The sequence below is a fragment of the Paramacrobiotus metropolitanus genome, unplaced genomic scaffold (genome assembly GCF_019649055.1).
Source record: "Paramacrobiotus metropolitanus isolate TYO unplaced genomic scaffold, Prichtersi_v1.0 Parri_scaffold0000142, whole genome shotgun sequence".
Taxonomy (NCBI): domain Eukaryota; kingdom Metazoa; phylum Tardigrada; class Eutardigrada; order Parachela; family Macrobiotidae; genus Paramacrobiotus; species Paramacrobiotus metropolitanus.
Window position 1 is genome coordinate 238,662 of NW_026570362.1, and position 27,568 is coordinate 266,229.

Sequence of the window (27,568 nt, forward strand, 5' to 3'; positions counted from 1 at the left end):
AGGGCACCTCTGTCCTGTACCGTCTCCATGCTAAACTCGGTTGCAGCTCCACTGACTCTGACTGGATACCAGTAGCCGTTGGCATATAAGATGAATACATTCTCGTTCTGCTTGTACCACTGTGACCCAATACGACGCATCACGCGCTTTCGGGGCTCGGCACAAAATTCTAGCGCGTCATCGCTGGCTGAATGTTTGTAGATGTACAGTTGACGCATTTCCTTATCGTTCAGCAAATCGCTCTGCAAATGCAGAGTGAAGCGGTTAATCGTCAGGATCCACTAATAAACAGAGGTTAAAACAGTACTGGATTTCAACCTTAACGGGTCCGCTGACCAGTTGAGCATCCGTCATCCGCAGAAAGCATACTAGGAACAACGCCGGACCCAGCATCCTACGGCGATTGCAGGGCGTCGGCTCCAGATTTTGGCGATCACACGCTGCCAGCGCCCACCTACGATCAAGAACTGTGACTACCACAGTTTGATATTTCAAACGGTCTGGAAAAAAACGAATCCAAAGGATGTATGTTAGCACGCAAAATATTTCGCCAGTGTGGCATCGTTTTCCTAATTAGGTTTCCAACTGTTGAGTCTCCTATACTTCTCCGCAGCCTTGTAGACGCTATTTCCTCCGCCGATAGTGTGCAACGCTACAGAACCATATCGAGTGTTGTCCACTCTATCTGACTGAAATAGTCCGACTGGAGAACAGCCTCGCTGGATGCATCCACAATGTCCCACCACTTCTTCTGCACAACGTCGCAGTCCTTCGTCCAGTGCAGCGCCTATCAAGACGTACGAGTAACACTGTATAACACTGTAACGTAGTGCGCAATTGCGCACACCGGTGTATTGCCGAATAATCACTAAAATCTTCAAGATGCATCCAGCAGTTTTCCGGCTTTAACAGATCCACGACAAAGTCCATGCAGAGCTCTGCCAACTACGGTAACTCGTACTTGTCGGCGCAGTACAGAGTGGGCAGAACATTGTCCTCGGTCAGACCCTCTACCGACCCCCTAACTGGATAGTGAAAACCAATACATTTACCATAGACTTTTTACTTTACCATAGATACGCGTGTAGAAATTATGGAGCCTGCAGAATCTGCCCCAACGTTAGGTAGTCCGGCATAACCGTGGACGTTACAAGTTACAACGGACCTTTCGACGTTCTTCGCATTCCGGACATGTTAACAAATAACAATATAATTTTACGTGCCGTACGCCATGTTCTCCGCGTTATTTCACAAAGCACTTTCAAAAACTGATTAACGTTATGATAGTGTCTTTATATCAGCTTGTACACGAGATTAATAAAACATATCATCAAGTTTTCCAATGTGGAACAACACAGCGGATGCTGTCTGTATTGCCCGATAGGTCAATTAATATTGCAAAAACGACCGGAATGCGATAAACTCATAGTATAAGAACATGCTGTGACTGCTGTCAAACAAATGTCTAACTGGACGTTTACCTGAGCATATGGGTGAAGGCGTCGGGAGGAATGCCCGGGATCTGGATGGGTGGACTGTCTTGCTCGGCCGCAATCCTGGAAAGCCTGGTGGTGAATGCGTCACTGCTGATGCTGGTTAACCTAGCGGAAACAAGAGCACCAATTTGTTGCCACCCGCTAAAAAACGTTGTTAAATCATGCCTATGTGCTCGAATCATCTTACTGCGCCACGCTGTCGCCCGACTGCAAATTCCACATCCGTTAAGTGACCATCCGCTAAAGCATTCTGCCAGCGATCGGTAACTTGGGAGAAAGCGCCTCGACTTTTCGCGCTGGCAGTTGGTGTGATCATGGGCGCCTGGGTCATGATTCCGCGGTCACCAGGGTTCGATGATTGCTTAACTTGCGATTGCAGCAAAGCAGTTGTCCAGCAAAATCAGCACACAAGCTACAACACGGGGATATAACGCTGCGCCGTATACCGCTGAGGTCAACTGACCCAAAATGGTTTTCGCGACCGTAGAATTTCGGTAACAATTTAATGATCTACTCTACCTCCTGGAGAGTAGATCATTAAATTACCGTATCGGTACACGGAATTTGTACCGATACGGTAATTGCAGCAATGCGCAGTAAACTGAGTGAAGTACTCTGAAAAGCACTAAATACACGTATTCGTAGTAGTATTTCGTACTGATTGAAGGCATACTGCGCTTCAATCCCGCCGACAACGCAGACAAGTTGTCTACTTTTTTCTAAAAACCCTTCAAACAAAAACACGAATTTGTATGCAAAAAATAAACCGAGGTACCATGGAAGTTATTCACTAACTCAAAAGAAATTCACCCTTCTTCGTACTGCCTACACCATCCCTCCCATAAAGAAAGCGTTTGATCAGCTTTCTGTCCTCCGGTGTACTCGTCGGCAGGCCAAATGACCGCAACGGGACTCGGCGAGCGCCAACGCTCCCAAAACAGCCGATCGCAGCTGCTACTTTACCACGGGTGACCTTTGTCTCCAACCCGATCAACAAACTCAGTTTACCACAACCAGGGGGCCACGTCTCTGTCGACCTGAAAAACTGCTGCGCGGGTGACCAAACGCACCTAAAACACCTAACGACATATCGACAAATTCCCGCACGCGCCCAAACAACCGACCGGATTTTGCGATAGATAACCGAGTCAATTACCATGATCAATGTGCTGTGCTATAAAATCACCGCCGTGGCTGCAGTAAAGCGATAGTTTTGTTGTTTCAGCAGCCCAAATGAATACAAACCGTTTTTTCCCATTTGATTAAGTAACTCGGCCAATTAATTCGAAATAAAATGTCCTGTATTTCAGTACGGTTGTTACAACTGCAACTGAGCGGATTGATGTAGCACTGCGATTACCGTCGTAAATGCATCTTATGTACCAGATTTTAGTTAGCCGGGGAGACTTGAATTATTAGAAGTATAAATAAACAGCTGCATAAGATGAGATCTGTGGTTTAATTTGTTTTTTTAAAAATTATATAAGGAAGCGGCCTGTCCAGTGTCCACTTTTGCTGATGTAGAAGCCCAACCGAGTTTAATAATTAATACGAATAGGACGAAATCGCAGTAAAGATCGAATTTTTTCTGTATTACGACGTAACGACATGGTCGACGTCTTAAGTTTTCCCTTTGTTTAGACATACTGTATAATTATACAGCAGTCGAAATGCGTATATGGTTATCTGGTTTACACCGTATGGCGGCGTATGCATCGAACTGGACATCAACTATCAGTCAAAATTTTATTAAATACAAATGAAAACCAATTCAATCAAAACTGCACGAATCAAAACAAATTCAATGACACTTAACAAGTTTTCTAATCGTACATAAGCAGTTATGCAAAAGTGAAGAATTTGCAGATAACAGATTTACAAAGGGAAACAACAAAATAGGCCAGTCATTACAAACTGAAGCAATGAAGTGACCTGCATCACGTCATATTATCAAACAATGCCTCTTGGAAGTCAGTAACCAAATCAACGACATTATTGCCCTTAAATGCTATTCATTTAGATCATTATCCATTTACGCAAGACTTTCGTAAGGAGCATAGAAACCTGTAAGCTGATCGCAACCGAAGAATTCCAACGTACGCCTGTACATCGCCATACCCGCTCACAACATTACTCTTGGGCCGCTTTCCATTCCTCCACGTGCTTATCGGCAATCCTCAGCTCCTTAAACTGCACACTGCATTCGCGGCCGGCGACGCTGACGGTATGTCGACCAGCCCGCTGCGAGCCATACGTGGCCTCTTTGTACACTTCGCCTATGTACGCATACACTGGCCGACCACGCTTCAGAATATCCGCTGCACGGACGGTTTGGGTTGGAGCGGCGAACTCGTTTTTTTCCTTCACCTTCTCTACTGCATAGTTCGAAAGACACTCCAGCGTCTGCTCCCCCTTGACTTTCACGGGATGCCAGAAACCATTCGTATATGAAATGAATATCTTCTCTCCCTGTTTGTATGAGCGCGACCCGATGGGATGCATCACGTTCTTCCGGGGCTCCACAGAAAATCCCAGCAACCAGGAAGCCGAGAAACTCTTGGCTGAATGTTTGAAGGTATACAGTTTCCGCACTTCTTCATCGTTCAGTAAACCACTCTGCACACCAGGGAAGCCGTTAGTCGACACGAAGGAAGCGATGTCAGATTGTGAGCACAGTAAACAAGATCATCCTAACCTGAATGGGCCCGTCGACAAGTTGAGCGTCCGTCATCAGCGGAAAGCGGACAAAGGACAATGTCGGTCCCAGCATTCGTCGGCGATTACTGGACTTGTGGTCTACATTCTTGCGATCGCACGCTGCCGTAGCCCATCTAAAGGAACACATATTACACTTTGCGAAACCGAGTTTAAGTCAACAACACTATATTCTTTGTCCAGCATTAACTGCCGACAAAACCGATTGACCTGAAGATCACCTACCGTTCCACAGCCAAATACACTGCATTCTCTTTAGCTGACAGTGTGCCCCGGCGCAGCAGCATCTCCAACTGTGTCTGGTTGATTTTGGTGAAGTGCCCTGACTCCAAAACAGCTTCGGTGGACGCATCCACCACATCCCAACACTTATCCAGCACGTGATCACAATTCGGAGTCCAGCGTAGTGCCTGCCAAAACGGAAATTAGACACTGTACCATAGAGTTTTCACGATATCTGGACAGTGAGCTGCATTACTCTACGGACATTTTCTAGGTACATCAAGCAGTTGTCGGGTTTCACTTGGTCGAGGACAAAGTCGGTGCAGAGTTCGGATAGCCACGGCAGATCGTATTTTTCGGCGCAGTACACTGTCTGCAGTGCGTTGCCTTGCTTGATATCGTCCACCGAACCCGTATAAATGTAGCTGGAAAAAAGGAAACCGAATGAAACCACGAAGGCTTGCGAATCTGGCACTTGTTACTTTAGCATGTTGGTGAACGCATCGGGAGGAATGTCCGGAATGTCAATGGCCGCGTCACCACGCTCGGCCAAGCTCCCGTTGAACATTGTGTGGAAAACATCACTGCCAAGGCTCAGAATTAACCTATAAGAAACACTTATTGTTATTGGTCACTGAGAAATACTGAATAGCGCTAGTAGCTTTGACAGGCGAACGAAACATTATTACACCGTTCAGACCTGTGGGCTCGGATCTTCTTCACTTCGCCACACTGGCGGCCAACGGCGAACTCCACATCCGTCAAATCACTACTCGCTAAAGCATTCTGATAGCGATTGGTAATCTGGGCAATGGCGCCCCGACGTTCAGAGCTGACGAATGACGCGGACGGCTGGGTCATTGTGGTACGCTTCACGATGAACCCAAGTTGGAAAGTGCAGAAGGCCAGCCAACCTGGCCCAACCAGAAAAACGCACTAAGAATCCGTTGCAGTCAGATTTTAGGCTAGAGTAAAGTGACGATGATCAGACATACCACCGCTCTTGCTGCTGCCTCAGATTCTGGCGAAAATACAAACTGTACTGGAAAAAACCGTTAAAAATAACCCAAACATGTAAAACATCAAAAATAAACAATCAGAATCGCAGCAGAAGTTTGAAACAAAGAAGCGATTCAGCGAAAAGCCGAGGTTGCAGAAAACGGAAAACTCGCGACAGCGGTGGCGATGCCTAATTGCCTGTCCTGCCGGGTGGCTGCTGACAGGAAACGGAAAGTAGTTGCCGGCCCGTGGGAAGATGCTGATCTGATATACGCCTTATTAACTTATCGCGCGAGGTAAGTACAGTACAACTGCTCATTAACTGAAAACATGTTACAAATTTTTTCGCGATGTCGCAATTGCCAGTGAATTGTCACCATCATATGACATCATTAATTTTGTTTGCGCTTATGTATTTGCCTATTTGGCAACTCCCAGCGTTGAGTATTACTGGTAGCATGAGGGAGTGCGTAATTGTTTGCGTAAACATCACGCAATAATAATACAGTACTGTACCTTTCTTTACTTAGAATTAATTACGCCTGTGTTTTCGTCAGATTGTACTTGTACTGCAGTTTTTTTGATAAATTTGGTTTTGATGTTGCTCAAATGCTCCTGACGGCTGACCTGCCTCGGAGTGCCTCGAGAGTTTGTCTGCTCAAAGATTAACGACACTAATCCATGTACTGATGTACGCAGTAATTACCGGTATAAGTTGTTGGCAGTTAGATTTATGATTTACCTTTAATTTTAGTCACTCAGGCACCAACACTGATATTCTATTACCGAAATCGGACAAATGGGCAACTCAACAAAATCTGTCTGCATCACTGCACAGAAAACTACTTCAGGATACATTTTAGGCGCACACAAATTTGGGCCAAAACAACAAGAATTTAATGTAAGCCTGTAACACAACGATAATGGGTGGGTGTTATACGCAAATTAAACGCCATAGATCATTCCTTAAGAGTTCTAACAAATTCTTTCGAAAAGCCAGAAAAAAACAACCTCGGTAAATAGAATTCGGCAAATGGAGTGCGACAGGAACAATAAAAACCTTAAAACTATTCGGAGTGTCACTATTTTCGAGCGGCTTTCCATTCCTCAACATGCCGGCGCGCAATTTTCAGCTGCACAAACTCCACGTTGTATTCGCGGTCAGCGATGTCGACCGTATGTCGGCCAGCCCGCAATGCGCCGTACGTCGCCTTTTTGTAACCTCCGTCAATGTATGCTTCCACAGCCAGGCCACGCTTCAGAATATCCGCAGCCCGCACAGTCTTCCTACGCCGATGGATACCGCCTCTCTCCTCCTCTCTCTCCAGTTTATTCTCGCGGTACAAATTCAACTTGTCGTCTCCCGTGACCGCAGCCGGATACCAGTAGCCGTTGTCGTACTGGATGAAGATCTTCTCCGTCATTTTATACACGTATTTTGAGGTGATACGACACATTACGCGTTTCCGGGGTTCCGTAGAAAACTCTAATGGTCCCTGACCGGTTTTATGTTTGCAGAGCAGTAGTCGCGCAACTTCTTTGTCTTTCAGTAAACCACTCTGCAAACGAAACGCGAACGAGTACAAGAGCACTCAACAACGCGACTAACGGTTTTAATGTGTTTTCAGTGTATAAAATTTATCATTTTTATAAGGCAAAGCTGAGCAAGCGTATTATAATAAACCGACAATCTTCAACACCGTTATAACCTGTTACGAATTCTTACCTGAACGGGCCCGTTGGCAAGTTGCGCCTCATTCAGCAAGGCAAAACGCACGAGAAACAGTGCACCACCCAACATCCGGCGGCGATTACTGGGCGAAGGAGGCAGCTTTTTGCGAGCGCAAGCCGCCGCTGCCCATCTACAACAAAAAATATTTTAAGGCGCCACAGGTCAAACCCAGCAGCTATGAACCTAAATGCCGCTACATGCATCCATCATGAGGTTTCGCGAGAGCTGCCCGCAGTAGTGTTACCCACTTTTCAACAGCCACGTAGACAACGTTCTCTCCCGCCGACAACGTGCTGCGCTGCAGAATCCTCTCCAGCGTCTTTCGCTCCAACTTGGTGAAGTAACTGGACTGGAAGACAGCCTCGATGGATTCATCTATCACGTCCAAGCATGCCTCCACCACCCGATCGCAATTTGGTGACCAACGTAGTGCCTGTAAAGTCCCGCATCATCACATAATTATATACGTCTATGGAAACGGAACAGGCGCGCCCTTGGCTAGTATTCCATCTTCCGAAGGGAGACAACGGGGAAATGGTGTGCCAGGAGCCGGCGCAAGAAAATGGACCCGGAGGGGGGATGTGGGGGAAGGAGAAAATTTCATGAAATTTAGTTTTTAGTTTACTGAAAATTGGAGAGAATTGGCTGGTACTGATTTTGCTGTTATGCCTATACAGACTACACTGTTGTACATTAGTGAAGTTGTAAAACGCATTTTTGCCCTTTGACTTTTTCCTTGCGCTGCTGGTGATATCCTGAATGCATCCCAGCTTGTCAATATGCCTTCCAACACTCTTGAATGCATCCTGGGCAATACACTCCAGATTTTATTTTCGTCCCTGATATCTGCTTCACGCAGTTACTGCTCTTTCGCATAATCTCATACATCGTCTTTCACATCTTTTAACTATGCAGTTTGTGCATTACAGTATAGTTTTATGCGGCTGTCGAAGAGCTGCGAGGTCATGCGCCTCCCCCACCCACACTCTAAACGTGTCTGATATTATAGAATTAGCAGATCACTAACACGTATTACGTATATAATATTTCACAGAAGCACATACTCGTATAAGCTAAACTAATTATCTGGGTACGAATACACAAACATTTTCCAAATACAGCAAGCAGTTGCGCGTTCCCACGTCGTCCAGAATAAAGTCGCTGCAGAGCTCCGCCAGCCACGGCAGGTCGTATTTGTCAGCAATGAACAACGTCTGCACAGCATTTTCCAGCTGGAGATCTTCCACAGAACCGGTGTAAATGTAGCTACGGCAGGGAAAAATGAAACAAATTCAGCCTGAACGTGGCGAGGAATCTGTGGACTGTACCGCTTACCTCAGCATGTTATGGAAAGCGTCGGGCGGGATGTCTGGGATGTCGATGGCAGTACCAGCACGCTTGACCACGCTCCCGTTTAACATGTTATGGAACACATCGCTGCTCAGACTTAAAGCCAACCTAGCCGAAAACCAGTGGCGTTACGCCATTCCTGACTATGCCATCAGAATCCTGGCTAACTGACAGCGGAGGAGAGATGCTACAATCTGCCCTAGAACTTACTTATGTGCGTAGATAATTTCCACTTCGCCACACAGGCGTCCAACTGCGAATTTCACATCGCACAAGTCATTTTTCTCTAAGGCATTCTTCCAACGATTTACGACCTGGGAGACCTTGCCTCGACGTTTAGAACTCTCAAAGGATGTGGATTTCTGCGCCATAGTGGCAGCGTCACAGCGTGCGTAGGTGCCCTGGGGAATCAGTACGATTAAACTTACAACTTCGGATAAGTCAAACTCTGGAGAGGAATAGCATAAGAACGATGTATTCGAGCTCAGCAGCCTTATCGCCGCTGCCGATTTCTGCAAAAAATAAGAATTTATCCCTTTCTCCCGAAGTAAAAACGATGGAACATAAAATTTATAAATACAAAGAACTAAGTTACTGACAAACAAAACGAAGAGCTCTCACAAATTACTAGTACTAATATCGGTATCATCCCATTTCGCCAACCGGACATTTCGCCAACCGGACATGTCGCCAACGGGACATTTCGACAACCGTAGTTTTTGGTACTTTCTTTGGTTTTCTTAGGTTCTTAGGTTTCTTAGATTTTTTTACTTTTCTTAGTCCTCTTAAGGTTTCTTAGGTTTTCTTAGGTTTTCTTAGGTTTCTTAGGTTTTCTTAGGTTTCTTAGGTTTCTTAATTTTTTTTAGGTTCTTAGATTTTCAGGTTTCTTTGGTTCTGTTTATAGGTTTTTATTTGCTCCTTTTTAAACTTTTCGAACCGTTGGTGTCACTTGGGGATAATTTGGATTCGAACTGCCGTGTTATGTGTTATCAAATTGAACTGCTGCTGTCTGGTTGGCGAAATGTCCCGTTGGCGAAATGGGTGGTAGCCCTAATATCACAATGCAGAAAAGACTATTGCCACGGGCGGCGGCGGGTGCGATCAGAATTGAACGCGGCAGAACCGAAGACATGTAGCTTTTCCCCGGGGGTGGTTCATAACTTCGTTGTAGCGCACAACGTCACAAAGCTCTGTACAGAGAGACATTAAAATGGAACCAACTTTATCAGCTGCAAAAAGATTTGCAAAAATAGCTCATGACGCGGCAACAAAATCACATGTGCAAGGCATCGGGGCTGAGTCAAACACATAATTCCCTAATATTAATGACATTAGCAGCATACCGGCTGTTTACAGGAGCAGAAAGGAAATGGCCGCCATCATGCCTACCACCATACCGGCGTTGAACATGCCTACGAAAATATTATACGATCGCCAATCCCGCGGCGCAGAGCACTTAGTACATCTTCCACCAGCCGGAGCCAATTTCGTGAACTCCAGCTTATCCCAAAAGGCATATTCTTTGCCGTTACGGTGGCAATTATAGGAGTGGGTGCCATTGTCTCATACTCCACACCATAGGGAGCCAAGCGCGTCCAGAACAGTCCGGCAAAAACGGACTCGAAGAGGAAAACGGATGCAGTCAGCACGTAGAAAGCCAGAATGAGGTTGTGCACGGATAACAGGCATGCCTTCAGCACGGCATCCTCCAACGGGTTGTTACATTGGTGGTCAAAGCGGTATCGGTGTAGCTGCTGCATTCCACCATGGCGTCGATGTCCTGTGTCAAGTTTCCGAGATACTCCGCCATCGTCCGCTCGTAATAGTTGCTCTTAAGCGATACAACGGTGTCATTGCTGTGAGCGTGTGAGGAGGTATGGTGCTGATGTACAACACTGCTGCAACTCTTCCAAAAATCCCCCGAATGTGACCATGTTTTCTTGAGCCTTTTTGATTATTGGTTGTAGATTTTGAGTCATATCCCTTATCCCTTGCAGATTGTCCATGATCGCTTGTGTTTTTTGGACGTAATTAGGTAATTAGGATCTACCTTTTGCCTTGTGCAACCTTCCATCGTTTTATCTTGTGAAACAAGTAAATCCACCTATTGCTTCTTTTGAAAGAGTGCACAATATATCGGTTTTTACGACAATTTATCGCAGTAGCTCCAGGTCATCAGTTGAAGCGTTCACTCAGTGATTCCGTTTCCCGTTGTGCTTCCGCTAATTTGGCACAACTTTGTACTAAAGCGACAAAAACGGTCCAGAAACGCTATTGTGAAGTATTGTATAAGTAATACTTTAATAGTTAATTAATACTACATAATTAATGATGTGAACAGCAACTGCGCAGCAGGTAGAATGACAGGAATATAACAGGAAGACTTATGAAGTAAAACAGTACTAGTTGCTAAGACAGAAACGAACACGACAGCTATAGACTTTAATACGACTCCAATGTCGTTAAGTACTTAATGATTACCTGCAGTTTGTTAGATATACATTTGTATGTTCCGTCACTTCCACGAAAGTTGTTGCTGCTGTTTGAGACAAATGATAGACATGACTTAACGTGCATTTATCACCGACAGGTACAAGGCAGCTTCCTAACGTACTGTACTATTTCTTATTTCCTTTCCTAAATTATTAGAATGCGCGCGGCGAAAATTGCAGTCGATAAATCAACTTTTTTCGCGTGATAAACAGGAAGCAGACGGGGATATCTGATACTGTCGCATTTCAAAGGCATAGCAGACCACAACCATCTAGAAGGGAATGAAATAATTATAAAGTTGCAGAGACTAAAGCGGAAGAAATATTGTATGTACTGTTATTCGTATTCGAATAGTACCGGTGCGCTATTTCCAAATTCAAATAATAGTGTATTTATTATTATCTTTCTTTTTCACAGTATTCTTATGTCTTTAACATAATTTTGACAAAATACTGCAGAGGCAGCATAAAATTACTGTACTCTGTACATGTGTCTGTTGAAGCCGTTTGAAGCAATACATTCCCCGGGCTTCTCTTTTATCAGAAATCAGTTACATTGTTTCAGTTTGTGACTTGGTTTCAGTTATTTTTTGTCACGCAAGAACAACCTAATCGTCCAGCAAATTCAGCCTGCAATCCGTTGTGTCCTTCATTCTGATAAACGCAATCACATCTGTTTTGGTGACCTTTATATCATTTGTCGATATTGCCATCGCATCGTCTTTGATCTTGGATACGCTGAGTTCCACAATTTGTAGGAAAGGTTTTAACGGTAATTGGTAAAAACGATTTTCAGAAATTTTTAACGGTAACTTGACTTTAAACGGCCACTATAAGCTGTAAGTAGCGTAGAAGTACTTACTATTTAATGCCAGTTCTGTTATTGCAAGTGGCTTCTCTATTACGGAGATGACCATAGGTATAGGGCATAGGCCCGCCATCATACTAGGTAAATTACTCGCAACAACAAACTGATGGCAATGATTTTAATCGTCCCAAAAGTCCAAAAGATGAGAACAGCGCGCATTTTTCGGCAGCGTCGCAGCGCTGCTTTTGCATGCCAGCATGTACAGATACAGACTTGGCAATAAAGACAGCAAGTTGTATCAGCGTATTCAAAAGTGCAGGCAAAATACATGTAGTTTACTGTTACGTATTAAACTGCCACAATTTATAATAAGCAATACGAACGTAGTTACCGCGAATCATTAGTAATACTAGTAGTAATTAGTACACTGTACAACGTCAACATTCTGTACAGAGAGATGTACACAGAATGAACAGAGAATTAACAGTAGCTGCAACAGAATTTGCAAAAATAGTTCACTGGCGAGGCAAAAAAAGCAAAGTGGGAAGCTACAACAAAGGCATCGGACTCAAGATTTAAACACATTTGGAGTTCCCTAATAATAAAGCATTAACCGCTCTAATATCAGCACAATACCGGCTATTTACATGACCAAAGAGTAAATGGCCAACATCATGCCCCCCGCCATAAGGGCATTGAATACGTTCAAGAAAATAATGTACGAACGCCAACCCCGCGAGGAGCATTCGATGCAAATTCCACCAGCTGGAGCCAATCTCGTGAATTCTAGATCATCCCAAAAGCCACGTTTTCCGCCGTAACAGTGGCAGTTAGGAGTATCTGCGATGTTTTCATACTCCGCACCATATGGGGCCAAACGCCTCCAGAACAGTCCGGCAAAGACCGACTCGAAGAGGAAAATAGATGCAGTCAGTCCGTAAAAAGCCAGAACCACGCTGTGCATGGACTCCGGACAGGCCTTCAGTATCGCGTCCGCCAGCGTGTCATTATATTTACTGGTCAGCGCTTTAGCGGGGTTGCTGATGTCTTCCATTATGGCGTCGATTTCATGCGTCCAGTTTCCGAGATACTGCGCCACCGCCCGCTCGTAATACTTGCTTTTAAGCAGTGCAGCGGTGTCATTGTGGTTAACACCCATGGCGCCCATGCGCTGCGGCATCTTTTCCAAAACCTCTCGCTGGATTGTTGTCCTTGATTTGTTTTTTAAACTTATCCATTATTGCTTGCTCTTTGTCGTCGAGCGCTTGTATTTCTTGGAAGTAATTAGGCTCACGTGGACTAATCAGGGCATAATCGAACGTGCGTAACAGCAGCACCAAGGAGAGCGTAGCCAGCAAGCCGAACATACCGCGCATGAGCCACATATGCTTGGAGGTCATGTGCTTGGTGCATTGGCGCGCGAAGAATCCGCCTTGTTCGGAGTGGAAACTGACCGTCATAACGAACAGAAAAGAGGCGAGAGACGGGTTTACAGGTGTGCGTGGATAGATTAATTCAGGTGGGCCATTTCCTAAAATTTCAAATTATCCGTAGACAAATTATTACGGTGCAATGTACAGAGGGAATGCCAAAAATGGATTGATAAATAATAACTAAAAATGATAAATAAAAAATTAGCGCTACGAATTAGTCTGAATCAATGACATGATTCACATCTACTACGAGACAGTTGCTGTATGTATCACTTGTGTAATAGAGGCAATAACCCCTGCGGTTTTCTTCTTCAGTGTTAATGTTCACTGGGATATGTTAAAGGTCACAGCAATAAATGTAGCGAAAAAAGTATAAAAGCGAGCGAGGTTGCGTTACTAACGTACCGTATAAGTTGCATAAAATGTTTGCAGTGTAAAAATTAATGTAAGTCAGTTGTCAACTGACTCCCAAATCACGGTTAAAGAACGTACCAGTTGGCATAAAATATACGTTTACAACAACATCGTAAAATTTAAAGAAACACGATGTAGCGTGTCTGAAATAAATATTCGTAGACGCCTATAAGTCAGGTTTGATAATTATAGAGTTTGGTAAGGTTAGCGCTGATTTAATTTTTCCATGCAGGAGCGGAATGTCTCAACTTGTGCACAATAAAATTATTTTCCTACTTACGGCTAGCGACAATGGTGATCACGGAATTTATAAAAGCAGCAACCATAACTATAATCCCCAAGACCATCATGCCTTTCGATCCCAGGAAATTGACCGCGGTGAACTGCGCTTTTGAGTCGAACATTGTTAAGTCGGAAAAACAGGCAAAATGCGCGGAAACGAACACTGAAGTGTAAATATGGTGGGGACAGGCGATATCAAAAGGTTTTGCGAGAAAATGATCAGAGCAGCAAAGGATCCATCGGAAGCTGGCGCTGCATATATAGCACAGATCTTATTCTGCCTGGTAGAAGCAAAACAAGCAATCATGGCCTGGGCGGCAAAATTTCTCCAGCGTACCAGGCCGCTGAGTTATCAGAAAGCGCTGCCATCGATTTTTTTTTACTGCATTCCTGACCATGAGTGACTCACTGGCAACTGGAAACTGGAAACTTGCCGGAATCGTACCCTGTGCCTGGACTGATTTGAATAGCAGGCGGAATATACAGCCAGTATAACCTTGGATCAACCTTGAGGTGGATAAACGATTAGAGCAGTGCCTAGTCTAAAGCACGCCGGCAAGAACAGCTGTGTAAATCAATGAAAAACCGTGCGCTTACTTTGCATAGCAGTAATTGCTGGAATATTGCATTGAAAGTGAATGCTTAATTGTACTGGACTTTTACATTCGTATTCTGTACGTACGCACTGTTGCGGTACGCTACTTATTATACATCGAAGTGCTGGATTAGTTTTCATTTTCGCATCACAAAAGTTTCATTTCCAAGCGTGGTTTTCTTTGTCGTGACTGTTGTAAGCCCGTTTAATTTTTAGCTCCTTGCGTTTTTTTTTTGTTTTTTTTTAAACTATAGAGAATAAATAATTAACGGTCAAGGTATTCAGTTCACTCGTACATACTTAAAACAAAAACGAAAAATATTTATTACAGCTATTATTAATTTGTCTTAGTTGTCTCCACAATTAGCGGCAAGACTTTTATCTGTTGGAAACCTCGTTCAGATGGATTTATTATTGTAAAGCAAATTAAGATTTTTGTTTGAGTACGTAGCAGCTCAAATCCCAATGCGATCAGCTTCATTTTCGCTAAATCATTGCTAGCCAAATGCCAGCAAAAGCGCACAATTTTAATTAATGTTCCACAACGGTCCGCAAATAATCTGGGGAACAAGCTTCAGCATTCTGTACCGGCTTTGAATTTGTACTCGTAACTATGCTCCAGTAGATATACGCAAATTATGGATAAAGATACTTTTAAAAGGAAAAATATTATGCGATAAAACAAGTGCTAATCCCCATTCTCCAAAACATATGAAAATCTTTATTGGCAATGGCCACCAAATAACAATAACTGCAAGCACTGGGACACTAAACTGATGGTTAAATGCAAACATTAAAAAAACAACCAAAATTCTTATCCTCTCTCGGGTCAAAAGGCAATGTGCTCAAAATAGCCGTGGCATTTCCTTTAACGACAGCTAAACTAAAACGCTGCTTGAGGAAACATAGTACGTTTCCTAATTTGCCTAATAATTTGTAGTAAGGTTCGAAAAATAAAGTTAGCTTCCCGGTCCAGTTGTAAAGCAACGTACGCAATATTATAAGCAACACAAGCATTGCATATTCATGGTATTGGATACATCATACATGTGGCGTATGAAACAAGTAAATCCGCTATTCGTTTAATTCAAATAATGCACAATACAATACAATAACTTTTACATTGTATTATACAAGGTATGGCTGGCGGCTGCTCGGCTGGCTACGAGCTGAAAGGTTTCCGTTGAATGTTTTTAATACGTGCGCACCGGGAAGGGCCGTCCCTTCAATCCCATGTTGAATAACTGTGGCGTATACAGTCGGCAGATTACCGGTATACCAGCTAAATAAAGCACAATTTAACTTCAGATTTGTTGTTCGGAAAGGTCACTTGCCGGTTTTGGTGCTGTGGGTCACCGCATGGCGATCTATCAGGCGATTATATACGTGTCTATGGCTCATTATACTTACATACTTCAAGTACTTCAGTAGTTAAAAACTGCGTACGAACAATGTACGACGATCACCATGCAGTCGCGCCAAATGCACGAAGAGGAACAAAAGTTTTAATAAGTCTGCCTTCTACTAGTAGTAGTATGCATTATAAACAGTGTTGTGCACTTCAGCTATTTCGCATATCTATTACGCATCAACAAAAAATAAAGCGCCTGCTCATCACAACAGCTGAACAGCACAAACTAAACATTTCAACATCACAACATATGGCGGCTGCTGACGCATGTAGAATGGATGCTTGCTTTTTTCGGCAATCGTCATCCCAGCTCAGCGCCAGTACCATTGTCTTAAACCGGCGTAACCATGGCCGGTTTGAGAGGATGGCACTGGCCATGGACCATGCCACCATGTGGTCTTTCGCGAGTCGATGGAACAGCTCCAACGTCCGTGCTGGTCCGGCAAGGTGTAATGTGTCCAGTTCCGCCGCCAGCGCTCTTGGATACAGCAACTGCACGGTTCCCGTGCTTGATATTGTACGTGTAGTCGTGTTAATTGTCTGAACGTGTAGGTGGGTGTGTGGGTACGGTTGGGTCGTTTCATTGGTGGACATTGTTGCGACAACCTGACACATAATTAGCAGGGAAAGGGCGGTGTATGTACTCACGTTCCGTTCCGGACAGTGGACAACGTTGGAATTGGAAAACAAGGGCAAATAACCACAAAATCAGCCTGATGATAATCCGCAATGTGCCCAAACAGATCCGCTGGCGCAGACACTCCGTCGCCCGTACCTCGCCTGTTTCCTGTTGTATCATCTTCCCGACTTCGGTGACCAAACGAGAGGCGTCCGGTCCGATCGAGTGTTTCGACGCCTACTGCACGGAACAAGTAATCTCGGGTGAGTTCCCGATACTTCGTCACTTTATTCTGCTCTGCGCGCGCCGCGGCTGCTCCCGCTTGCTTCGATGTTGCCGCGATGTGCGACAAGGCTACCGTGCAGGCTACCGTAAGTACAGTACTTTTGTATCTATCTACATGGTCTGCTTATAATAGGCATACAATGAAATGGTACGAGTACTCGTATGGTACGTGCAGACAACTGCTTACAATCATCAATTACGTAAATAAAACCCATAAGAATAAAAAATGACAATAAAAGCTTAAAACAATAAATAAAAGCTTAAAACTAAAAAATCTGGATATACATGTAGAAAGCTCAGAAATGCCAAATAATACCGAAGTGTGGCAATGTACCGCACTACGCCGATCTGACCGCGGTGTCAGATCACAGATCTGTTTGGAAGTTTCACGTTAGAGAGATCGCCAGATCGTAGAGAGTCAGACCGCACGTATTATTAATCTGGTTATTCGTCGCCGGCGCGCCATGTTCTATGCACGTACACTGGATGTTTACATGTTCTTACCTCTTACCGTCGTAGTTGTAGCGGCTGCCAAGTAAAAGTTATGTAGTGTGACAATTCGGATCAAAAGTTATCCGCCTAAATGGAGAACGTCACCGAAAATAAGCCATGCTTATACATTGCTAGTTAAAAGGAAATAAAGGTGAATTGTTTAGTACAGCAACATCGCATGCACAGGACAATTCAGTCAGCTCCAAGTTGCTCATTGATTTGCAATGTCCAGAGCGAGTGTTACCATGTCAAACCAAAACTAAATAAATTTTTTTCAAGGTCTCCAGGATTCGTGGATCCCAGATCACGGTAGGTTCAGCGCTCACGTTGTGGACACGGATTGGCCGGTTTATTCCTGCGAAAAAAAAACATAAAAAAACTAATACCAGGACTTCCTGGACCTCTACGTCCAGACTCCACAAATAACCGGAAGTTCGTACAGTAACTGTATTTTTAAAGTTTGTTAATAACAGCGCCGGTTGCTAGCTGTGCACTGCAGCCGTAAAAGCAACGAACTGCGCATCCCCATCGCTCTGACATCGCTACGGTCCTGCGAGCGGCCAACAGAACACGATAGGCTCCATCGCCCGGGCACGCTGATAGAAATCAGCTTAAATAAAGAACGCAACTTTGCCCAACCTCGCCTGGATCGCCCGGGCACCATGAATCCTCGATAGATGTCAACTCAAATCAAAAACTGCGACTTTGCTTACCTGAACTTCCGGTGTAGTCTCCGCTTCTCCGGGATGTATCCTCTTGGGACTTCGTGACTATGCTGGAAATATGAATCAAAAAGGAAATATGAATCATAGCGAAATTCACAACACAACTTTTCAAAGCAAAAATTATTTAGCAAAAGAACATTTTTAGTGGTAGGGTCTTGCACAAAGCATGTTTAACTGCGAAAATAAGTTATTTCGCAGTTGAAACGCGCAGTCGTTTTGACTCGTACGCTATAGCTTAAATTTAAAAAAAATTTAGTCTCCTTAGCGTAGCACGCGGCCAAAGGTGGTCAAGCGGAAGTTGCTTAACTGTATGCACGTACTATGTTTACATCTGAAGTCAAAATTTTGCATTTGGTCTTACGAAAGGTTTACCATATCGGCAAACTGGTTCACGCCCAAAGTAAACGGGTACTTTCCCAGTTCGGCCTCAGCATTGTGACTTATAACTTCCCGACGAGTCATTTCCCAGATTGCGCGTGTTACGATCGTGGATTACGACCGTGGACACTGGATAGCGTGGATTGTATGGCTGTATGTATCTTTATGGTCTTGTTGGTGCCGATTCTGAGCTGTATGGTTTATGATCATATTTGTGCGGGACATTTATGTCTTTATGGTGTTATGCATTTATATGCATGAGTGTTTGTGACCGATGGTCAAGTGTGAATGAGAGGAAGGCAGGACTAATCTGGCCTGCAGGAGCGGATGTGGAGTGGTCAGATTGGTGCGTGTGTTTTTATAGCTTTTGTGGCTGTATGCGATATGAGCGTGTTGTGCGAGCATGCATATTGATGTGGTATATAAGTTGATGCAGCTGTGTGGAGACGGCACAGTTGTCGGGAGTGCAGCTGTCATGAAATAAAAGTTAAGCTTTTTCCCTGTGGTGTACGTTGTACGAGGTAGACGTAGTGCTGCAGGGTTTTAAGAATGGTGCCGAAACCGTGGATATTGTCCGGATATTGGGAGAATATCTGACAATATAACGGATGTGGAGGAAGAGGTCACTGTTGTGGGAACAGTGGGTCGCATTGTTGGAAATTAGTTTTTTCATTGTTGCCGAAAATCGTGCTGTTTGACATTGTCGGCGTATTGGGATATATTCTGGCAATTGACGGACGATGCTGGGAAGGTTACCGCTTTGGATGTGGCGGACCGTGTTGTTATATATTGTTGGATATTGGGACAGTATCCGATAATGTAAGTGAAGGTCATTGTTGTGGAAACGGTGGACCGTATTGTGGGATATTGTTGGATATTAGGATCTACCTGGCAGTATAACGGGTGAGGAGAAAAGATCACCGTTGTGGAAACGGTGGACCGTTTTGTGTAATATTTTCGGGATATTGGGATAATATCCGATAATATAGCAAAAGGTCACCGCTGTGGATACGGTGCACTGTGGATATTGTTGAGATATTGAGCATATATCTTTGACAAAATAATGGGCGACCAGGATAAGGTCACCGCTGTGGGAGCAGCCGGTGTGAAGTATACCGTGAACGTGAACTCTCGTCAATTAGCGAAGGAGTTTACTGATTTGAAATTGGCCAGCGACACCAAGCCACCGTTGTTTAATGGGGAAGCTAAGGAAGTGGTGGATGAATGGTGCAGACAGTTTCAGCGTATTGGTAATGCGCTAGAGTGGACGGATGCTGTTTTGTTGAAGCAGGCGCCGATATACCTGCGTGAATTTGCAGCCAACTGGTATGACAGGGAGACCAGTGATGGAGCGAGGATTCCATGGGCTGACTGGGCGGCCTTTAAGAAGGCATTAATTGCTCGATTTCGTCCGAAGGATATGATTCAGCGTTACAAGCGTGAGATGAGACGCCGGAAACAATTGCCAAATGAAGACGTAAGTACGTACTTCAACGATAAAGTTTCGAAGTGTTATCTTGTTAATCCAAAAATGGACGATGCGGATGTTATCGAACATTTGAAAGATGGATTACTGGAATCGTACTACGGCTATGTGGTGCTTTCTCAAGCGACCACGCCTACGGAGTTTTATGCTGATTTGGTGCTTGCACAGACTGCTGTGAAGCGCAATAAGCGTAAAGGAAATCAGTTCGTCACTGGGCCGGTGGCGTGCGATGAGAAAGAATGGGAAGAAAGTGGGCACTGGGAAAATTGTCAAGATGACGACAGTACTGATAGTGCGCGGGAGCGACAGGTCGGTGCACCGGGTCATGACGAGAGTGCTGATGAAAATAGCGATGACGCTGTTGAGGACAATAGCGTTGTGCGCAGTAGCGGTGCGGGCAGCACTGTGTATAATGCCGACGGCCGGGATGAGCCGGGTGGCAGTGGCCGAAGTGACAATGGTACATGGGGGTCACCGTTTAAGGGAAGGATGGCACAGCGTGGTGCGAAGTCGTGCTACAAGTGTGGTAAAGTTGGACATTTGATGGCCAACTGCACGAACAGTAAGTCGCGGGTGGATTAAAAGATGTGGCGACCGTGCACAGACAATAGTGGTCAATTAATTGGCACAGTGTAGCCGGGTTGGCTAATGTGCTCATTAAATTGTATTCCGTGCAGTTAATTATGGATTCAGTGCATTATCGTGCTCCGGATGGCAGTGATCTTGAGGGTGCATTCAGATCAGCTGATCCATTCTTCGGGACGAAGAATCTAAGCGGAGGGTAATGTTACGATCGTGGATTACGACCGTGGACACTGGATAGCGTGGATTGTATGGCTGTATGTATCTTTATGGTCTTGTTGGTGCCGATTCTGAGCTGTATGGTTTATGATCATATTTGTGCGGGACATTTATGTCTTTATGGTGTTATGCATTTATATGCATGAGTGTTTGTGACCGATGGTCAAGTGTGAATGAGAGGAAGGCAGGACTAATCTGGCCTGCAGGAGCGGATGTGGAGTGGTCAGATTGGTGCGTGTGTTTTTATAGCTTTTGTGGCTGTATGCGATATGAGCGTGTTGTCCGAGCATGCATATTGATGTGGTATATAAGTTGATGCAGCTGTGTGGAGACGGCACAGTTGTCGGGAGTGCAGCTGTCATGAAATAAAAGTTAAGCTTTTTCCCTGTGGTGTACGTTGTACGAGGTAGACGTAGTGCTGCAGGGTTTTAAGACGCGCCGCTTATTCTCTTCTTCATCGTTTAAATACACGCGACCTAGAAAAGTAAAACAAAATTTAAACTACAAGTTTTATATGGTGCCACTTGTGACTGTGGTTCTTTCTAGCGCACCATACTCCGTTTTCCACTTCGTCCACTCCGTATCAAGATTTTCCTTTGATGCAGTGCAACCTTCACTATCGGGGCCTACAGCCGGGGACCTGGGGCCACTACCATACCCATCAGCAGCGAAACTAAAACATTCAGTTGACAAATCAGCAGCGTTAATACGCCGTTTATCAATTTTGTTATCTAACAGAAATGACTATGACTACGTGATAAAGTTTCCGTCTGCAACCAACCAACAAAGACATTCTTAAAAAGAAATGGTAGCACACTCCCGCACTATTAGACTTAGATCGATCGATTCAGTATCGTAGGAAGGTCACCGCCCACCCCCTACTGCCAGCGTGTAAAATCCAGCGTTCGCTGCGTTTCCAGAGTATGTGGGAGTCCGTGGGACCCGAACTGGTCTTCAAGGATCGGGACAATGGACTAAACCGCGCATAGTTGACAACATTGTAAGGCGATGGTAGGCCATATGGAGATGCAGTCCGTTGTTTTCTCAGCTGATAATAAAGGGAAAGAGCCATAGATCGCGTTATTGCGCTAAATTTGGGAGGTCCGACCAAAACGGAGAACTGGCGCGTAGTGATAGCGGTGCGACGGAGAAAACGCGAGGCAGCAACCATCGCATAAGTTTGCATCATCCTCGTAACTGAACTGGTTTACTTTACAAGAGTGCGAACAGTACAGTACTTGGCTCAGTTAAACGCGCTCGAGTGCACAAAATAACGAAAATTCATTTACGTTTAAATTTGAAGTACTAAGTTGTCAAAGTATTTATTTTTGAAAGTTGTTTGTTAGGTTGCTTCACCTTTCATTGTGCACATGTGCCACTTACACGGCGACAGCGCAGCCGCACATGTTTGGCGGCGACTGCACTAATCATGGTGTAGGGCAATGGCTCGGGTGGTGTGGCTAAAATGCTTCGTCACTTTTTTACACACACATCTGCAAGAAAACGGGTCAAGATTTTTTTTAAGATTTCAAGTAAGTACTATGATAGAGTGCGTCGGGTAAAGGAAAAAACTGGAAGGAAATCGGTTTGTGGAGTTCGTAATAAATGGCCACTTTGAATGACCATTCCCTATTCACGAACTACAGCTAGGTGGTCGATAGAGTTTCTGTCGGTGTTTTTTTCCGCCTGTTTTCCTTGTGTATTTCCCATTAACTGACAATAATAAGCCATCTACAGTATGTGTGATTAGCTTCTGGATTTCTGAGTTATTTGCAGCACCGACAATGAGCAACTCAACAATTAAGTATACGAGTATATTATGCACGCAGCACCGGTGACCGGTGGACATCTTCCGTGCTTCATAGAGAGTACGTGAACATGTAAGGATGTGCATCAAAAACAAACCCCGCGCAGGATGGTCCGTTGCAGCAGCACCGGAAGTGGAATATGGAGCGCCCAGATAGGTGGAATATTACAGCGATTATGGACTGAGTAATGTGAATCGATGTCTAAAGAAAGAGCGAAAGACTACAACAGTCAGCAGCAATTTGGGGAAGACTACACCGATTTCGGCTCATACAAGAAATCAATGAGCCCATTTTCATACAAATACACTTCAACGGCCAGATTTTTGGATTTAGAATCATCGAGATATTGTCTACGTCGTGCAACTTCAGTGAGCAAGTTAGAGAAGTTCGCACCGATTCACTGTATTAGTCTGTATATACTCTGTATATACAGTGAATCGTATATACTTTCTTACGAACAGCATTCTATCTGGGATTCAGCTGCCTATGAGTAGGTATTGAATGTAACCCAGCCTACAGCTTCCTTATGGTTTTGAATCAGGCTTATTCCCAGCCAATGCATCGCTGCTTTCCGTTTCTTTTGCTGTAGTACCTTCCTTGTGAAGCGAACTTTGTTAACCAAATTTTAATGTTGCAGAAGAGCAGTGCCCAATGCTGCATGCATAATTATGCAAAATGTGCGGTCTCATCATCTCATGCCAGAGCGGTTCTTTAGCATTTCACCCAGTCCAGTTCCTGCTCTTATTTCGGCTTTTTAACCCGTTGACGGGCATTGGCGTCAGGACGCAACATGGTCTTCTGAATTTTTTTCCCAATGATTGGGAACAGTTAATGAATATCAATTAGCATAATTAGCAATAAGAGACTTTAAAGCAGCACTAAAAACATAATTCAAACTTAGATCTCAAGTTAATTACAAATGACCGCTGCCCGAAAATAGCTAATTTCGGACTTTTCAAGCTCTCGTAGATCTTGCTAATTAACTAATTAGTGGATGAATAATTAAACCAGAGATAAATCAACAAGGTACAACTAACAACGTTCTATCCAAAATCGATTAACACAGGTCTTGTAAGTTGAACAGTAGAAGACCACAGTCCGTCAAAAACTTGTGTTGCGTGCCAACACCATTGCCCATGAAGGGTCTCAGATACACGGGCGGGTGCAATTTCGACTGTTTCTCTTTATCACATAATCAGATCAAGTTACTGTCGGTTCGTACGCAAAACATGCGCCACGCGGTTCTGTTGGTCGGAAGCTGGAAAAAAACGCTTTTGCGTATCAGCACCCCGGGCGGTCGGCGAAAACCAAAATCGCCTCTAAATTTGTCTACGTCAAGAAAACAGAACGTAGTACGTAGTCCTGATCGTAATTCTACCGTTGTTGCAATAAAACTGTGAATGGCGGCACAACACCACGCGCTTTGCCGCGTTTCTACATATTGCTGTATCGCTTGGGTAAGCTAGGCGAGAGCTGCACAGCATTTCAGAAACATGAATTTTGTGTGATCAGTCTCGGGCGGTTGAAAAGTACAGTAATTGTACACTTACGCGTGTACATTGGGGATCCTGACCATTGCGGCAGCCGTAGCTAGTTTCTTCCGGTCGCTATTGCGCTCCAGAAGGTGTTAGTGATCAGTGACCGCTAATATCTCATTTTGCGCCAATGACAACTGCAGCTGGACTATCCGCGCCGCTTTTTAGATAATGGCACTTGTAGCTACACCAAGAAAAAATGCAAGCGCGCAAAATGCGGGCAGTATAAAGGCGGCTATGCGTGCCAGACATACAGGAAATGCAGTGTTAAACTTCAAAAATTATGCTTCGTGCAGTCTCGAATGAGAGTATAATGAAAGTTATGGAAAAGAAATGTCGTTGGCATCGTTTATTTTCTGTATTCCATCTGTTAATAGTGGTCAAAATACATGGCAACGGGATTTGGTAGTTTTAATTTTTTGCTGACCAGTGGTCAACTTGTTGACCACTTCTATGCTCTGTTTGGAAGTGCTTTTTTTGTACTATTTAATGGTTTATTGCTTTTATGTAATTCCCGTTCGTCTAATTATCACAAAATTAAACGTTTTTAAGGTTGTAAACCGTTCATGGGCAATGGCGTTAGCAAACACCGTAGTCACCACGGCTGACCTATGGTCAGCACAAGCTTACAAAAAATTCCCTTTCTTAATTGATTTTTTTCATCGGGAAATCCTGATTTTCAAAATGAAACTCGCACTCCTTCGGGTACCGCCCGCTGAAGGGTTAAGGAATTTTTTTCTGCATTTATGCTTTAAACCTCATGAACGAAGTTCTTACCACGAAAGTTATTTATTTCTGGTATTTTTGTTTATCCGGAAATTTTAACACCAGGTGCCCAAAACTGAGCACGTATACTTAAAGTGACCGAAATATGAGAAATACCGAAGTACATTAATTCCTGCGACTATGAAATGCCAGTTCATCACAACAGCACAAACGGAAAAGATTCAACATCATGGTGCGCTGGCGTAATCACATTCACCCTTGCTGCTTCCTCTTGGCCGCTACCCATTTCACCACGTGCTTGTCGTCGATTTTTAGCAGCTGCAATTCTACAGGATGTTCGCGGCCGTCGAAGCTGACGACATGCCGACCCGCCCGCAGACACCCGTACGTCGCCTCCCTCCACCCGCCGTCTATGTGCGCATCCACCGGCAGACCACGCTTCAGAATGTCCCGGGCACGAATTACGCTCTCTGATGGAGCTGTTTTCTCCGTTTCCTCCGAAAACCACAAGTACAGGAAATCAAACTTCCGCGTTCCGACCCCTTGTGCGGGATGCCATTTATTGTCGCTACAGTCCACGAAGATCCCTTCACGCGGCCTGTAGAAAGCCTTCCCATCCGGTGCCCCAAAAGTTTGCGCGGTTCCGAGTGGGTGAAAAACTGCAGCGCTGGTTTAGGTGTGGCATGTTCCCACAGATGGATGTCACACATTTCCGCTGGCTTTAACAGACCACTCTGCAAGACATCCATATTGTGAAAATGTCCGGGAATACCAACAATTTGAAAATATAGTCAGCGTTTTGGAATAATGCCATGCTTTGCTGTAGATGGGCTGTGGCCGCCTGCACTGGCAAGAATCTTGCCCCGACGCCGGCTAATCGCCGCCGCATGCTGGGTACGGCATTGTACCATGTCCGCTTCCCGCTGATGACCGACGAGCAGCTGGCCAAGGGACCTGTTAAGGTTAAGATATCGTCTTGGCTCTTCGTTATTGGGTTTAATGTGACCAACAGCGTTTTTCTGTTTGCAGAGCGATCTTCTGAACGATAGCGAACTACGCAAACTGTATCTATGCAAACACGGAGAGAGCAAGGACCCACTGGAATTCTCTACACAACCGCGCGAATATTTATTGTACTGCATCGGGTCGCACTACTGGTACAAAACTGAGAAGCTGTTCATGTTGTTTGCGAATGGTTACTGGTACCCCGCCAGCGCCATGGCAGAGAATACTGTAAATGCTTACTCGAAGGGTAAAACCGAAGATCAAAAGGAGTCAGGTAAATTATCCCCGGAAAAGCCCATCCAGACAGTTTATCCTGGCATAGTCTGAAGCGTGGTCGATCAGTGTACGCGTTCATTGACGGCGGCTATAAGGAGGCCACGTACGGCTCGCGCCGGGCTGGTCGACACACGGTTAACGTTGCCGGCCGAGAATACAGTGTGGACTTTATGGAGCTTAAGATTGCCGATAAGCACGTGGAGGAATGGAATGCGGCCAGGGAGTAGATTCGTACGGAACCAGATGGACTTGTAGTGTATGACGTCGACGGCTGAATAGCTTCAGTTTATATCAGCTTACAAGCTTGTTTTACGATTATACAGCGATTATTTGCACGCTGATGGTGTGGTTGTTTTGGGCACTTGTGGCAGTTTGGATTGTTTAAATACTAGGAGAAGGGAGCATTACTTTTCTGGATTTGACTGCATATTGCTGTTGCTGACTACGCAATGCCGTTTTGAATGCTCATGTGGATCCTGCAACCGATAAACATGCTGGCCAAATGGGTAGTTTTGCAGTTTGTTTAATCATTCTGGTACCAGATTTTCAAAATTGAATTTTTCGATGCTGTTTTGTTTTCGAAATTTCCCTTAAATCGGGAAATGAAGCTGCGCGATTTACTCGTACACAACAAGTTAAAACCGCTACAGGATGTTCTGCTGAGCAACGGGCAGCACCAGTTTGCTCCTTTCCGACGTGCAGAATGCAGAAGATATAAAAAAATGCGCATTGTTGCGAATAAGGCTATTTCCTCCATCGTTAACTGTGAGTGTTTTTATGCAAGCGCCCTATTACATACGGCGTATAACTGCACTGTACTTAAATGGTAAAAGCAGCTTGTGGCACACCGTTTGTGTATCGATAGGAGCAGGAAAACTAAGTACGCCACATCGAGGCCGATCAGAAATTTCGCGGTCACATCCGGACTACATCAAAAAACAATAATCCTTGAGTAAAGCGCTACTTTTTGACCGGATGCGCTCTCCACGTTGATTAACACCTTTATTGCCAATCGTCAGCTGCATAAACTGGACACTACATTCGCGGCCGGCGACGCTCACCCGATGTCGATCGGAGTGATGTGCATCACCTCGTTGAGACCCCCCCCACCCCCGCCAGCACGGGGAAATTACGATTTCGGAACATCCGCCGGTATGGCTTTGCAACGGTACAGCGTTTTGGGATAATCTGCCTACTTCCTTCTCGTTAAGCTCTCTTGAAGCATTTACTTTTGCGAGTTTTCTGTCATAGGTATGAATTGGGGCAACGGTAAAAATTGAGAAGACACATTAACCGGATGTTCTCTGTCAACATTGTTGTGATCAGACCTCACGGTGACCTGCCATTTCGTTGACGAAAATTGGTCTACCGTCACTTCGTCGAACAGACACGATGTCGACCCGCCATGACGTCGAAGTTCGACGTAAACGATAGATGGTTAGGTTTTCTTAGGTTTTTTAGCCGTCGCCCTTGTAACATTAAG

General features: G+C 44.7%; 3 protein-coding genes across 3 annotated transcripts; all 3 read right to left on the reverse strand.

The window, feature by feature from the left end:
• Positions 1-3,311: 3,311 nt before the first annotated feature.
• Positions 3,312-5,564, reverse strand: LOC129599280 (BTB/POZ domain-containing protein 6-A-like). Its single transcript, XM_055497492.1, has 7 exons — positions 5,429-5,564; positions 5,134-5,347; positions 4,916-5,038; positions 4,699-4,858; positions 4,437-4,621; positions 4,192-4,327; positions 3,312-4,112 (listed from the first exon to the last, which is right to left on the reverse strand). The coding sequence occupies exons 2-7, from the start codon at positions 5,292-5,294 to the stop codon at positions 3,627-3,629; spliced, it is 1,251 nt and encodes a 416-aa protein (XP_055353467.1). The 5' UTR covers positions 5,295-5,347; positions 5,429-5,564; the 3' UTR covers positions 3,312-3,626.
• A 950-nt stretch (positions 5,565-6,514) lies between these two features.
• LOC129599282 (BTB/POZ domain-containing protein 6-like) lies at positions 6,515-10,324 on the reverse strand. The gene is made up of 7 exons (XM_055497494.1): positions 10,238-10,324; positions 8,725-8,915; positions 8,500-8,622; positions 8,271-8,430; positions 7,413-7,597; positions 7,159-7,294; positions 6,515-6,991 (listed from the first exon to the last, which is right to left on the reverse strand). The coding sequence occupies exons 1-7, from the start codon at positions 10,322-10,324 to the stop codon at positions 6,515-6,517; spliced, it is 1,359 nt and encodes a 452-aa protein (XP_055353469.1).
• Positions 10,325-12,013: 1,689 nt separating this feature from the next.
• Positions 12,014-14,213, reverse strand: LOC129599275 (uncharacterized). The gene is made up of 2 exons (XM_055497471.1): positions 13,942-14,213; positions 12,014-13,345 (listed from the first exon to the last, which is right to left on the reverse strand). The coding sequence occupies exon 2, from the start codon at positions 12,992-12,994 to the stop codon at positions 12,458-12,460; it is 537 nt and encodes a 178-aa protein (XP_055353446.1). The 5' UTR covers positions 12,995-13,345; positions 13,942-14,213; the 3' UTR covers positions 12,014-12,457.
• Between the last annotated feature and the right edge of the window lie 13,355 nt (positions 14,214-27,568).

Excerpts from the sequence above, each read along its gene's own strand:
- LOC129599280 (XM_055497492.1), bottom strand. The coding sequence starts at position 5,294 with ATGACCCAGCCGTCCGCGTCATTCGTCAGCTCTGAACGTCGGGGCGCC. Across the intron at positions 5,039-5,133 it reads AAGAAGATCCGAGCCCACAG|GTTAATTCTGAGCCTTGGCA; the intron begins GTCTGAACGGTG and ends TGTTTCTTATAG. Across the intron at positions 4,328-4,436 it reads GTGTATTTGGCTGTGGAACG|ATGGGCTACGGCAGCGTGCG; the intron begins GTAGGTGATCTT and ends GTGTTCCTTTAG.
- LOC129599282 (XM_055497494.1), bottom strand. The coding sequence starts at position 10,324 with ATGGCGGAGTATCTCGGAAACTTGACACAGGACATCGACGCCATGGTG. Across the intron at positions 7,598-8,270 it reads GCTTGCTGTATTTGGAAAAT|GCACTACGTTGGTCACCAAA; the intron begins GTTTGTGTATTC and ends GGGACTTTACAG. Across the intron at positions 7,295-7,412 it reads GTCTACGTGGCTGTTGAAAA|ATGGGCAGCGGCGGCTTGCG; the intron begins GTGGGTAACACT and ends TTTTTGTTGTAG.
- LOC129599275 (XM_055497471.1), bottom strand. The coding sequence starts at position 12,994 with ATGCCGCAGCGCATGGGCGCCATGGGTGTTAACCACAATGACACCGCT.